This window comes from Oncorhynchus mykiss, chromosome 15 (assembly GCF_057628025.1).
Source record: "Oncorhynchus mykiss isolate SJ-2025 chromosome 15, ASM5762802v1, whole genome shotgun sequence".
NCBI lineage: Eukaryota > Metazoa > Chordata > Actinopteri > Salmoniformes > Salmonidae > Oncorhynchus > Oncorhynchus mykiss.
This window is the reverse complement of record NC_143036.1, coordinates 27,577,655-27,592,838: the sequence shown is the minus strand read 5'-3', so window position 1 is coordinate 27,592,838 and position 15,184 is coordinate 27,577,655. Positions and strand designations below refer to the sequence as shown.

At 45.7% G+C, this 15,184-nt stretch overlaps 1 protein-coding gene across 1 annotated transcript; it reads right to left on the bottom strand.

Annotated features, from left to right (window-relative positions):
- Positions 1–726: 726 nt before the first annotated feature.
- Positions 727–14,173, bottom strand: kif9 (kinesin family member 9). Its single transcript, XM_021562872.3, has 21 exons — positions 13,769–14,173; positions 13,542–13,650; positions 13,040–13,205; positions 12,712–12,818; positions 12,293–12,523; positions 11,698–11,781; positions 11,445–11,537; positions 11,129–11,276; positions 10,699–10,763; positions 10,510–10,587; positions 10,098–10,166; positions 9,821–9,925; positions 9,145–9,200; positions 8,832–8,922; positions 8,491–8,627; positions 8,208–8,357; positions 7,894–8,102; positions 2,017–2,196; positions 1,508–1,623; positions 1,239–1,343; positions 727–907 (listed from the first exon to the last, which is right to left on the bottom strand). The coding sequence occupies exons 2-21, from the start codon at positions 13,641–13,643 to the stop codon at positions 809–811; spliced, it is 2,391 nt and encodes a 796-aa protein (XP_021418547.3). The 5' UTR covers positions 13,644–13,650; positions 13,769–14,173; the 3' UTR covers positions 727–808.
- Positions 14,174–15,184: the final 1,011 nt, after the last annotated feature.

Here is a 15,184-nt window from a genome sequence, read left to right as displayed (position 1 = left end):
CTTCAGTGTGCAAGATAAGCAAATATTAACATAGTTCATAGGAAAAGCCTATTAGGGTGTAGTGCCTAGCCTTGAATGTCAACCGCGCTACAATGCAAATCACCTGTGGAAAGGGTTTAATCAAATATATCCATCATAAGTCTCTCTGCCTTAACGACGTGAGTCGTCGTCCACAGCGCATACATTTTTTTTGTTGTTGACCGAATTCGACACTCGTTAAAGAACTCCTTGCTTGGTAGGTGAAACAAAAGACGCCACCTGCTGGAGGGAGAGATTTTCTGCAGAGCCTCTTTGTTTGAATCAAGCCCAAGGTTTCCTTATTTGATCTTGTTCTGAGGGCATCACAAATATAATTGGTTGAATGTTCAGAATCCAGGTGTGGGTGCCTTATAATTAGCTAAATTAGTGGGTGGAGCCAAAACTGGAAAAAAATCCCTTAATTTGCAGGTGTTAAACTTGGGTTATGATGCTGCAGGTTGCTAGTTTGATTACCCATTTTTTGGGGGGGGTTTCCTAACAACTGTTTTCAAGTTGAATAAACTAGCTTCATAAGTTAGAAAGCAACAGGTGAGCCTAAACAGGAGAAGGCTGGCAGGTCCCCTAATGGCACAGGGTGTAATATGAGGGTAGCCATGCAGCAATACCTTGGTTTGAATCCTGGTGTGTATTTTTTAAATTACTGCCATAGAAGTAATCAATCACTTGTAGATCAAATTAAAAACAATGTTAGGTCGCCAGTGTGTCTTTATTCAGGACAAATCCGAGGCAATAATTATTGGTGAAATGGATAGAATCAAGCAGTTCTCCTTCAGATGACAGAGAGAATGGCAGGCAGTTTGGTTCTCCCAGAGCCCCTTGGTGTAGTCTTCTGGACTGGCGTCTGAGACATGGCCTTGCTGTAGTTCCTCTGCACAGATAGGAGAGACCAGAAGGCAAACAGAACACATAAATTTACTCTCTGGATGCTTCCCAAATGGTACCATAGTTCCTTTATAGTGCACCACTTTTGACCACTGCCTGTAGGCCTCAGAGCAAAAGGAGTGCAGGCAATATGGGTGCCATTTGGGATGAAGTCTCTGTTTGTGGGTGGGGTAATTAACAGGCTTCTAGTGTGTGAGTGACACCTGCAATAGTAGTATTGTATAGCCATACTGCTGTATTGGTCTGTTTGTGAACAAGTGACAATGTTACTCATTCATTACCCACAATGAGAGTGTGTTTGTTTGCACGAGACTGACCCTCTGTACAGTCCTGTTCTGAGCATTGTAGAAGGAGATGGCACTGGGACTGTCTGCTAGCAGCTCATAGCGCAGACGCTCAAAGTGCTCCTGTTCATCCTCCTCCTAAGGACAAAACACCATAAGATATTAAGATCGACATTGGAACCATGCAATATAAATGACTTGTCTCCTGTTAAAACCACATGTCCCAAATGTCCCAAATGGCACCCTATTCCCTATATAGTGCAATGCTTTTGACCAGACCCCTATGGGCTGGTCAGACTCACCAGTGCCAATGCCTTGTACACAGGCACCAGTCCAGGCCTGATGGGTCCTCCAGATCTCAGCATGGCTTGCACCTCCTCAGGAAGCAGGAAGGACTCATTATACCAGCTCTCAAACTCTGACACACACAAGGGACAGGCTGTCAATGTGGGACCATCACCCTATGGCTTTCTGAGAGGTACAGCCAGTCCCAGATCACTGCCTACCTCTTCCCTTTGGCCCCTTTTTTCCCCCTGCAGATCTGTAAGGTGGAAGCAATATATGGTGGAAACTGCACTGCTTAAACCTATCCAGCCCCTACAGATCTGCAAACATCTAGGGGTCAGGGGGCCAAGGTGGAGGGGTAGGGAGCATTTTGGGACTGGCTTGTAGAGTCCTCCTGGTTCATGCTAACTTTATCTCGGTCTATTCAGAATCAGTCATGGAACAACTGTCTTCTCCCATGATACGTCATGACAGTTGGTGTGAAGAATAGTAGTAGTGGGTGTGATGCCAGAGTTTGAATGCTCACCGGTCAATAGGCGCGTCCTGCACTGGTCCACTAGGTGCTGGCAGTAGCTGACCTCTGCCTTGGTGCCGCGCAGCTCCTCGTACTGCTGTCGGTACTGAGTCTTCAACTCCCTCAGACGCAGGGTCAGAGACAGCTCTGCCTCATCCAGCACTGGGATCCCCTCCGCACTTACAAACTGACCTACGGGAAGACACACACACAAGATACAAATGTAGCTACAGCAATCAAATGAATGGACCTTTTGTCTGATTGGCATGCGTTTCTACTTTAATGTGAATGTAAAATAGCCTACATTTTCTTGCCCTCTTTGTTTTAATTATAGGCTCATGTTGTACCGGCTTACTTTTCACCTTGTTTGTATTTGAGTATTTCCAAAAGTACATGCCTGTACTTTCCAAGAGTATTTCCAAATACATTCTAACATTCAAGCACTTGTGTTTAAAAACATTTTTGTACACACACACACACACACACACGTGTGTGTGTATAAATATAAACTCGGCAAAAAAAGAAACATCCTCTCACTGTCAACTGCGTTTATTTTCAGCAAACTTAACGTGTAAATATTTGTATGAACATAACAAGATTCAACAACTGAGACAAACTGAACAACTTCCACAGACATGTGACTAACAAAAATTTAATAATGCGTCCCTGAACAAAGGAGGGTCAAAATCAAAAGTAACAGTCAGTATCTGGTGTGGCCACCAGCTGCAGTACTGCAGTGCACCAGATTTGCCAGTTCTTGCTGTGAGATGTTACCCCACTCTTCCACCAAGGCACCTGCAAGTTCCCGGACATTTCTGTGGGGGAAAGGCCCTAGCCCTCACTCTCCGATCCAACAGGTCCCAGACCCAGGCTCTTCGCTGGCCATGGCAGAACACTGACAGTCCTGTCTTGCAGGAAATCATGCACAGAACAAGCAGTATGGCTGGTGGCATTGTCATGCAAGGATGAGCCTGCAGGAAGGGTACCACATGAGGATGTCTTCCCTGTAACGCACAGTGTTTGGAAATTGCTCCCAAGGATGAACCAGACTTGTGGAGGTCCACAATTTTTTTCTGAGGTCTTGGCTGATTTCTTTTGATTTTCCAATGATGTCAAGCAAAGAGGCACTGAGTTTGCAGGTAGGTCTTGAAATACATCCACAGGTACACCTCCAATTGACTCAAATGATGTCATTTAGCCTATCAGAAGCTTCTAAAGCCTGACATAATTTTCTGGAATTTTCCAAGCTGTTTAAAGGCACAGTCAACTTAGTGTATGTAAACTTCTGACCCACTGGAATTGTGATACAATGAGTTAGTTATAAGTGAAATAATCTGTAAACAATTGTTGGAAAAATTACTTGTGTCATGCACAAAGTAGATGTCCTAAACTTTGTTTAGTGGTTGAACAATGAGTTTTAATGACTCCAACCTAAGTGTACGTAAACTTCCGACTTCAACTGTATAGTACCAGTCAAAAAACATCCATCTCTGCAGCACTCCATCAATCAGGCCTTTATGGTAGAGTGGCCAGACACCACTCCTCAGTAAAAGGCACATGACTGCCCACTTGGAGGTTACCTAAAGGACTCTCAGACCATGAGAAACAAGATTCTCTCGTCTGTTGAAACCAAGATTGAACTCTTTGGCCTTAATGCTAAGCGTCACGTCTGGAGGAAACCTGGTACCATCCCTACGGTGAAGCATAGTGGTGACGTTTTTCAGCGGCAGGGACTGGGAGACTAGTCAGGATCGAGGGAAAGATAAACGGAGCAAAGTGCGAGAGATCCTTGATGAAAACCTGCTCCAGAGTGCTCAGGACCTCAGACTGGGGCGAAGGTTCAGCTTCCAACAGGACAATGACCCTAAGCACACAGCAAAGGCAACACAGGAGTGGCTTCAGGACAAGTCTCTGAATGTCCTTGAGTGGCCCAACCAGAGCCTGGACTTGAACCTTATCGAACACCTCTGGAGAGACCTGAAAATAGCTGTGCAGCAACGCTCCCCATCCAATCTGACAGAGCTTGAGAGGATCTGCAGACAAGAATGGGAGAAACTCCCCAAATACAGGTGTGCCAAGCTTGTAGCGTCATACCCAAGAAGACTCGAGGCTGTAATCGCTGCCAAAGGTGCTTCAACATAGTACTGAGTAAACGGTCTGAATACTTATGTACTGTTTTCTCATTATGGGGTAGGGTGTGTAGATTGATGAGGGGAAAAACTATTTAATCAATTTTAGAATAATGCTGTAACCTAAAAAAAATATGGGAAAAGTCAAGGTGTCTGAATATTTTCAGAACGCACTGTGTACACACAGGCCTGTAGGTGACCCAGGCTTCACAGGTAGAAAGTAGTGTGCTAATGCAGATGGCTTGATACATGGCGACTTTGGTGTGGAGGTGGAGATCCCTGTTTTGGAAGGCAGCTGAGGCTAGCTTGATCCAGTTTTGAATTTCGTAGTCGATGCTGCAGTCCTCCGAGAGGATGTTGCCCAGGTATTTGAATGCGGGACTATTGCCAGTGATGTGTGTTCCATGGTGAAGACATGGTGGGTAGAGGGCTGGATCTCCATTGGCCGACCACCTCTGTCTTGGTGGTGTTGAGACAGTCCCATCCTTCTTGACTCTGACAGCCGTTACAAGGACGGACTCGAGGTCTTCCGGAGGGTGGGCCACGAGCAAAGTCATCAGCATACCGCAGCTCAAGACCTTGCTCCATCGAAACCTTGGTGGTTGCTTGGAGCCTTCTGATGTTGAATGGGTTTCTATCCAGCCTGAAGTCCACCGCAACCCCACTGCTGTCTTCAAGCTCCTTGTGGACAAGCTGGGTGACACATAGGAGGAAGATGTTAAAGAGTACAAGTGCCAGTGCGCACCCCTGCCTCACACCAATGCGTACTCCAAAGGGCACTGACTCCTACCCTCCTATGGCCACCCGAGTCATCATCCCATCATGGAACTGGCAAAGGATGTTGACAAATTTGGGTAGAATCCCCCATAATAGTTCCCTGCTCAGTGTCAAGCCTTGGAGTGGTGAACAAAGGTTAGGAAAGGCCTTCTTCTGGAGTTGCTGTGCAGTGAATATCATGTTGACCGTGCTCCTGTTCTTTCTGAAGCCGCATTGTGACTCTGGCAGCAGTTCTTCTGTGATGTTATTCACCAGCCTATGTTGCATCACCTTGGCCAGGACCTTTTCAGCAACAGCAATTTTTATTTATTTTTATTTTACCTTTATTTAACCAGGCAAGTCAGTTAAGAACAAATTCTTATTTTCAATGATGGCCGAGGAACAGTGGGTTAACTGCCTTGTTCAGGGGCAGAACGACAAGAAGGGATATCCCCCGGCTGTTGCCAACAGATGGACTTGTCACCCTTGTTCTTATAGATGGTTACAATAATTGCATCCCGTCACTGTTGGGGGATGATCTCCCGGTCCCAAACCTCAGTGTTGTACTGGTGGAGAGTTCTGGTGCAGAAGTAACCTCCCTTCTTAAGTAGCCGGGATGCTGTCAGCGCCAAAAGTCATAGCTGATAACACCTCTTGGAAGGTTGACGAATGGTTGAGGTCTTGAATAGGTGAACGGACAGGCAGTTCTTCCAGGATGGAGTTGTCTGCTGGAGAGCGCTGGTTGTGTAGTGCTTCAAAGTGGTCAGCCCTCCTCAACAGAATCTGGTTTTGGTCCTTCAAGAGAGTCAGATTGTCGGCTGATTTCAGGGGGGTGATTGAGCAACTTCTAGGGCCTTAGATTTAGCTGTGTTGTAGAAATTGTGCATGTCGTTTTTGTTGGCATCAATTTGGATTTCCTGTGCCTTATTCGTCCACCATTCGTTCTGCAAAGCAAGCAAGGTTGTTTGTACTTCCTTGCGTGATGCTCACCATTGCTGGCGGAGGGTAGCAGATGTGGGGCTGTTGAGAGTAGCCCTGTGCGCTTTGTGGTTGTGTCCGAGTTCTCATCGCACCAGTCCTGATGTTTCCTACCTCTGTAGCCAATGGAGTGGGCCGCTGCCTGATAGAGCACTGAGCTGATAGATACCCACTTCTGGTCAATGGGGTCCTCTGAGCTCAGAAGAGGCTCAATCTCTCTCAGCGAGAGAGGGATGGAACCCATCCCTTACTGCAGCTTAAGCCGGGTACAGTGCAGACGCTTCTTACTGGACTTCTGCAGGAGTTGGGGAGGGTATACTCACCTGCAGTTTAGCCAGTATCATACGGTGATCTGTCCAGCATTCTGCGCCCCTCATCGCACAAGTCAGCAAAACGTCATTGGTGTCAGAACATCTCACTATGACGAAGTCGATCAGGTGCCAGTGTTTGGAGTGTGGATGCATCAATTATGTTTTGTATTTGTTCTTCTGCTGGAACAAGGTGTTAGTGATGATGAGATCATGCTTGGCACAGAGTTAGCAGTCTCATGCCATTTTCATTGACCTGGTCAACACCATGCCTACCCAGCACTCCACTCCATATCCTGTTGTTCTGTCCCATTCCCACCCTAGCGTTGAAGGCACCCAGCAAAACGTTCTGGTCATTCCTGGGGATGTGGTGAAGTGCCTCAACTAGTGACTGGTAGAAGCAGTGCTTTGCCTCATTTTCAGATGGTAACGATGTGTATGCACTGAGAAGAGTGTCATAGTGAATCTTGCCTAGAGGGATACGGAGAGACATGAGTCTTTCACTTATGCCGACAGGTGTTTCGGTGAAGAGGCTGTTCTTAATTGCCAGTCCCACACCGTGCTGATGTTGTTCACCCAGAGGATAACCTTTCCAGAAGGTGTAGCCTTCTCCCTCCTCTTTCAGGGACCCTTCATCCAGGAACCTGGTCTCACTCAGGGCAGCAATGTCAATGTTGTAGCGCCTTAATTCTACGGCAATCAAGAGCTGTTCTCCGATGGGGTCTATCGTTATCGTTGTCAGTATCCAAAAAGAGTTCTGATGTGCCATGTTGCCAGTTTCAGGGGAATTATTTTCTTGTGCATTTTTCGACCGCTGAGTGGAACTCCCGATAGGTGCGGTAGTCTATCCAGGAAGGAGTGAGTGGGCAATTTTTAGGCCACCATTTCTAGGCCTCTCCCCAGCTGGGGTGAGCAGTGTGGCTCCTAAATAGGCTGCTCAGTCACACAGGGCTCTGCTGAGAGCAGCTGCCACTCAAGTCCCAGCTGCTGGCGATCATAATAGCTCTGTCCCGCTGACATGAAGGGGTCTGATTAAAGGCTCTCTGTGCATTCACTCCTGCCCCCATCACCAGACACCCCAATGCCACCAGGCTTTAGTAATTGAAGTATCCTAGATAGTATTTGAACCGACAGTACCAGTCAAAAGTTTGGACCCACCTACTCATTCAAGGGTTTTTCTTTATTTTTACTATTTTCTACATTGTAGAATAATAGTGAAGACATGAAAACTCCCGAGTTTCGCGGCAGTCTAAGGCACTGCATCTCAGTGCTAGAGGAGTCACTACAGACAGTTTGAATCCAGGCTGTATCACAACCGGCCATGATTGGGAGTCCCACAGGGCGGCGCACAATTGGCCCAGCGTCGTCTGGGTTTGGCCGGTGTAGGCCATCACTGTAAATAAGAATCTGTTCTTATTTTATTTGACCTTCATGGTGGACTGTCATTTCTCTTTTCTTATTTGAGCTGCCATCAATGCAAAGGGTGGACTTGGAAAAATCTCCAATATAAAATATATTTTAATTTATCACACTTTTTTGGTTACCACATGATTCCATAAGTGTTATTTCATAGTTTTGATGTCTTCACTATTATTCTACAATGTGGAAAATAATAAAAATTAAGAAAAACCCTTGAATGAGTAGGTGTGTCCTAAACTTTTGACTGGTACTGTAGGTCTGACACACAACCACACACACACAGTTTTGAGCTCCCATACCCTGGCTCTGTCTCTTGTCTCTCCACTGGTGGAGGGCGGTGCTTGTGCTGTCAATCTCCCTCTTGGCCGTGTTCACGCACTCCGTCAGCTCCCGGAGGCGGGCACGGCGCTCCAGCAGCACCACCTTGTTCTCCTTCAGGATGCGGTTGATCTCGCTGCCACGCTCTGCCTTGAAGTCCTCAAAGGCCTCTGCCTTAGGGGGAGGGGAGCTGGAGGGGAGAAACACTAGATCAGACATGTTGTCCCTGTGCATAGAATAACACATGTAATATACAGGACATATGTTGTATAAAGGGACATAGGTGTGTGTATACTCAATCCTAAGGGGTTCCTGTGGTCCTTGAGGCTCCTGGCTCTGGGGGTCATGCTCGCGACCCTCACGGTCTCTCTGGACCGGGTTCACAGATTCCACTTGCTTCCCTGGACCAGGACTCCTTCCTTCCACAGCCTCCTTTCTCCCCTGGCTGGACAGTCACAGTTGGGGGGGTTACATTAAAAGATGGTCTTGACATTGGCTTTCAATGAGAAGGGAAGGAAATGACAGTGATGTTACTCAGGCAGCATGAATGGACCATACTCAGGAGTCAGGACACTGACCTTGCTAGCTCTTTGGTCTTAATGGCTTTGGTCCTGCCTGGAGACAGGAGCCGAATGTGCCTATCTGATGGAACTGCCAGCCCCACCCCAAACCCATGGCCCTCCACCACTCCCACCGTGCCTTGGGAGCCCTGTGACTATGACACAACAGCATTCGTTTAAAAACTGTACGAACAACTTTTGAGCCTTTTGGCTAAGTCAACGTTACGGAAAATGAGAACTGGTTTGCAATTGACCCTCCTGCTTAAACAATAGAAACAAATTCACCACTGACATATTCAAGAGGTTTGAAGCAGCACCATCTTGATGGCCACTGGTCCAAGCATCAGGCAGAGACTGACCTTGGCTGCAGTGGAGCCAGCTGTACTCTGGGCTTTCTCCACCAAGGTGTAGTTCTGACACAGCTGGGCCTTCACCTTCTGCTCCTGCTGCCTGTTCAACACACAACACATATGCCAAACTGACCTCAACACCAATAACATAAACTGATCCTATCCTTGGTTGCCTGGTGAGCGATACTCACGCAGCAGGTAGAACTTTTCCTGTAGGCAAAGATCTAGTATTAGCTTAAATCTCCCCAATCCTGACCTTAACCATGAGTGTGAAATGTGTCAAATTGTCCTTAGATCAGCATCTAGGGACTCAGTTACTCACTGCACGGCCTGCTTGAACTGGGCAAACACTTCCTGGATCTGTCTGATGCTCACAATCTGTGGAGAGAAGTCAGACATGGGGGAGATAAAACAGTATGAAAATCAGCCATGCTAGAAGAAGTTAGCTCCATGACACTGACCCCTCGACACTCCCTCCACCACTGCCTTCCTGAACTGCCCCAGTGCCCTATCAACAGTAGAAGACCATCGCCTAAGTCTAGACATGCCACTGCCAGAACCCTACATTTGTTTTGTTTATGTTTTTAAAGCGTCAGATTCTCTTTGAAATGAAAAGCGCTATATAAAATAAATATATTAATATGTAGAAATAATGGTTTATTTGAAGGATACAGTTTTAGTCATAACCAGAGGGATACCATTTTAGTTATTACACTGTGCCTTATAACCATGTGTGGCGTGATAATCTCCGCCATGTGACCTACGTGACTCACTTGTTGTGTGTATGTACTGGCACACACACACACACACACACACACACACACACATAAAAACATGAACATGTAGTATGTTAATTGTAAAGTATTTTGTCTGCAATGTATTTTTCGTAATGTGTCGGACCCCAGTAAGACTAGCTGTCGCTAATGGGGATCCTAATAAATCATATAAAAAATCCATCTCTCTACTGGGAGAGAATGTTTGTCTCAGGGTGTTCTCACATTGATCTCGTCCAGGCTGCCCTCCAGATACCTCCGCACCTGACTCTGGATCTCTGCAACCTGGGTCTCTGACAGCGTGTCGTAGGACATGCCCATGCGGTTCGCCTGCGCACCAGCACACAATCACATATCCTGGTCTTATTCTCTAATATAACCATAGCCTGGGTCTAAGACCTGTTTGTGTTGTCTCGCCAAACAAATCTGGGACTCAGGCTAAACCAAGCAATACTTAATACTTCAACATTGAACTCTTCTCTTCTTCCTTGAGGTTACTCACCAGTGTGTTGTGAATGCTGAGCTCCTGTTTCAGCAGCTGGATCTCCTTCTCCAGCTTCCTGACCTGGAGCTACACAAAACAACACACACATCCAATCAGATACCATTCAACCCTGGCTAATCACTGCACATGTCTTGCCCCCATAACAATACAGTTATCAATTCAATACCAGTACTTCAGTTTCTACAATGCTGTTCATCTGTAGGCAGTGTTATCGTCAATGTATAACCTTAACAAAAAACAATCCTACATGATTCCTTCAAGGTACAAATGACCTTCGAAACAGGTTTTTTCAAAAGGAATCTAATCAATGGACAAACAACAATCAATATGATATAGAGTTATAGTAATTCATCCACTTTCATAATCCAAATGTGTTCTGGTGTGTGAAGTTGAGGTATAATAATCTCACCACAGGGTCGGTGTGTTCGTTGACAACAGGGTCCATCTGCACACACTTCATCCTGCTGGCGAAGCGCAGTGTGGACAGCTACGGTAGAGACAGAGCAGGTCACACATCACAGGTCTCCACTTTACTCTAGGAAACGACACTAAACTAGGACTACAGGAAGAAGCAGTTCTCACACGGCTCCATACTTACTGTCTCTTCTATCTGAGAAGCGTCTCCATAGATGTTGGCCACCAGCACTGTGTTACAGTTCCCACCTATAGAGAGGAGAGCAGATTATATGACTACCACTCCCAGACAGCCCTAGAAATTGCTCTTGCTAAGAAGCTGTCTGTTTCTTTTGGACCATTTTGATTGAAAACAAATCACAGTAAGGTACTTAATTGTTACCCAGAAATTATATGATATTAAGATACAAACAGCTGCACTGGGCCTTTAAATCACTTGGACTACAAATTGATAACTTGACCATTGCTCTCGTCTCTGTACTGATTTGGCTTTGGTGGATGTAGTACCAATGTCCTCAGCCAACACTCAAAAACTATTGAACCCTTTGACAGAGACAGTATTTCCTTCTGGTACTGATCTCCTAACCCCCCCAGTCTCTGTGGGTTTGGCTCACCTAATGAGTCCTTGAGGGCGTGGGTGAGTTTGGTCTGTCTGAAGGGGACGTGGTCCCTGCGTCGGTCTGCCAGGGCCAGGATGGCCTGCTCCAGGAACGACAGGGACTTGTTGATGTACATGGCCTCCTTCAGCACCTGGCCCTCAGACTGGTCACAGAGAGGAGAACACAGTTGGACATGGGGGTTAGCGCTAAGAACTGGCAGGAACTGGGGTCTTTAGTCATGAAAACTTTAAATCCGCTCATTGCAATAAATACATAAAGTGACAAAATAACACTATCAGAAAAAGTCAGGTATGATGCCACTGATACTCACTCCGGTTTTGCCCAGCCTTTCTGACCCGGCTAAGTCCACCAGATTCAGTTTGGAAGTGACATACTTTGCATCGGACAGAGTACGGGAGCGAGACTGTAAAACACAAATTGATAACATGAATTGACACATTACAGAACTATAGAATGGCTGCCACACTCTACACACTGCAATATACAAGACAACATTATACAATACATTAATAAGGCTGGAGGAAATGAAGTGAAGCAGTGAGTTGTGTCTAAGCCATCCTTACCTCAATGTGGACAGTGAGAATGCAGTGAGATCTGGAGGAGTTCTTGTTCAGAGCATGAGCTCCGATGATGCGATTCATCTCTCCCTGAATGTAGAGCAAAGAAGACCCTTCGTCACACAAATATCCATCACCTGTCCAGATGTACAACACTTCATATATATATATATATATATATTTTTTTTTTACCCAGTTTTCTCCACAATTTTGTTGTATCCAATTGGTAGTTACAGTCTTGTCTCATCGCTACAACTCCCGTACGGACTCGGGAGAGGCGAAGGTCGAGAGCCGTGCGTCGTCTGAAACACAACCCAACCAAGCCGCACTGTTTCAATGCCCACTTAACCCAGAAGCCAGCCTCACCAATGTGTCGGAGGAAACATTGTGCACCTGGCGACCGTGTCAGCATGCACTGCGCCTGGCCCGCCACATGAGTCGCTAGTGCGCTATGGGACAAGGACATCCCTGCCCCATGGGTCTCCCAGTCATGGCCGGCTGCGAAAACCCAGAATCTCTAGTGGCACAGCTAGCACTGCGATGCTGTGCCTTAGACCACTGCGCCACTCGGGAGGCTTACATACAGGTATTTAGCACTCACCTCAAAGAGCAGGTTAAGGGCCGCCTCCTCGCTGTGGACGGGGTGCAGGGACAGCCCCCTGACTGATACCCCTCCCCCTGCCTCCTCCACCACCGCCATGCCCCCTGGCCCTACCCCTGGGCAACCCCGTACAGACGCCAGCAGATCCACAAGAGTCTCATTGTAGATCTCCAGGAAGGACAAGTGGACACTGAAGGCATGGTCCGAACGCTGCTCCACCTCATGGAACACCTGATCAGAGAGACCAGGGTGAGAAGAACAGAAAATGTGTGGGGACTGAAAAGCCATTCACTTTGGTCTATTAGACTTGGGCAGGGAAAACAACTGGTAGCCAATGTAATCCAGGGTTGAATGACTTCAAGTGCGCCACGTGGCGTAAATTGTCAGTAAGTATCGGGTGACAAGTTGTCCTGGTCTACCTCCTGTAGGGCCCGTGGAATGATCCCTCTCTGTTTGTAATTCTCTGTGGCTCCAGTCATGGTGTACGTCTTTCCTGCCCCCGTCTGCCCAAAACACATCACAGTGCCTAAGAGTAAAACAAGCAAGATTTGGGGTGTGGGGGGGTTCACCTCAGTTTTTCTAGCTGCATGGCAGAACCAAATACCTAGCCTGTGTACCCACCTGACTGTTTCTGCATTCAACATTCGCTACATTCTTGCATTGCCATTGGCTTTGAGCAGAATCAGACTGGTATACAATCAAATTATGACCATGGTAGTGTAAAACATGGGGACAGAGTTAGCCTACCGTTGTACCCCTCCAGGGCTCCCAGCACCACCCCTCGCCCAACGCGGCCATATACCTCCTCCTGGGACACATCATGCAGCACGCCGTCCAGCCGGAACGACCAGGAGCTCAGCTGGTTGTTCACCACTCCCTTCCTGGAGTCCTTCCTCTGGTGGACACTCACTGTCTGAGAGATCATCACACAGATAGCCATGTTGAAGCAATTATAAGAATCTGCTCATCAACTCCTTCAACAAACTAACCTGTTTAGGGTTAATAATGTGGTTTGAGATCAATTTAATGTGTCTCATTTATGCATATTAAGGCTGTGTTATTTTAAATGAATGACAAAATCTGTAATTTCAACAACCTATAACCTTGCAACATTGTTTAGTAATATTCGTTAAATTACTCATCATCTCATCTCATCATACTCATCTCAAATTCAGAGTTAAAAATGTCACGTTTACATAATGCAAATGAGATTGGAGGGGAAACTGCAACATTACACTGTAAAACATACCTGTCCGTCTGGTAGGTATTCAATGAGCTCTTGAGCAAAATTAGCAGTCGGGCGGCTTCGAATTAACACCCTCACTTCACTGCCGGGGTGGGCAATCATCATGGCACTTCTAGAACGACAACAGGTCCGAAGCAAAAGTCATGGTCGTGTTGTGGGCCACTTAGCTAAGTTAGCTAGCTACTGTTAGATACCAACTTAAGAACTTAGGCAAAAACACATCTACTTACCCGTATTTGTTGATAATTTGTAAACATCAAACGTGTTTTTCTAGCTAGTAAATAAATCAGCTGTTTAGTGGCTTGTGTAGAAGAAATCAAAATGTTCCCATATGTTGACATCGATTGTCATGGAAACAGTGGGCGTGTATGTGGGATCCTGCATGGGAGACACAGAAATGGAATGAGTAGAAAAGTCCGGGCCTGGACGTTAAAATATTAAAGGCATCAATTCAAGTTTTACAAATCTAGATTTCATTCCAAGGATGTTTTTTTTCTTCAATTCCAATTCAGACAGTCGAAATTCCAATTCCTTTCCAAAAAGTATGGTTTTTCCAATTAAATTCTAATTCCATTCCAAAGTTGGTTATTTTTCAATTCCAATTCAATTCCAAGTAAATTCTCCACTTCATCCTTACATTCCAGAATTGAATTGGAATTTCAAATTAAATTGGAGTTGACCCCAACCCTGGAATCCTGTCTATTTCTGCCAATGCATGTACAGTGGCAATAAAAAGCATGTGAAACATTTGGAATTACCTGGGTTTCTGCATAAATTGTACATCAAATTTGATCTGATCTTCATCTAAGTCACAACAAAACACAAACTCAATGTGCTTAAACTAATGACACACAAAGTATTGTATTTGTTCTTGTCTATATTGAATACGACATTCCATAGTGTAGGTTGGAAAAAGTATGCGAACCCCTAGGCTAATGACTTCTCCAAAAGCAAATTAGAGTCAGGAGTCAACTAACCTGGAGTCAAATCAAAGAGACGAGATTGGAGAATTCGATTAGAGCTGCCCTGCCCCATAAAAAAACACTCACAAAATTATAGTTTATTATTCACAAGAAGTATTGCCTGATTGTGAACCGTGCCTCGAACAAAAGAGATATCAGAAGACCTAAGATTAAGAATTGTTGCCTTTCATAAAGCTGGGAAAGGGTTACAAAAGTATCTCTAAAAGTCAGTCCACGGTAAGACAAATTGTCTATAAATTGAGAAATTTCAGCACTGTTGCTATTCTCTCTAGGAGTGGCCTTGGAAGGACTGCAAGAACACAGCGCAGAATGCTCAATAAAGTTAACCCTGCGTACTTCCACAATCAAGGGGAGGGAAACTGAGACCTGGGCCATGACCAAATGATTGTACTCACGGTATTTAATATATTCATATTTGTTGCTTACTGCATACTATTTAGTCTGTTCTAACTAGTATAATGTATCGTTAGTACATTTAGTAAGCAGTAGGCTGGAAAGATTTTTGACACAGCCCTGATTACCTGTATAGCTCCACTCCACAATGGCACGATCTAGTGGGAAAGACTGACAATTGTGAAAGTGTGCAGTGCAGGTACTGCCTTTGGATTCATATTCATGAATGTTTACACAGTGCGATTGTATCTAATATAAACGTGTGTGTTA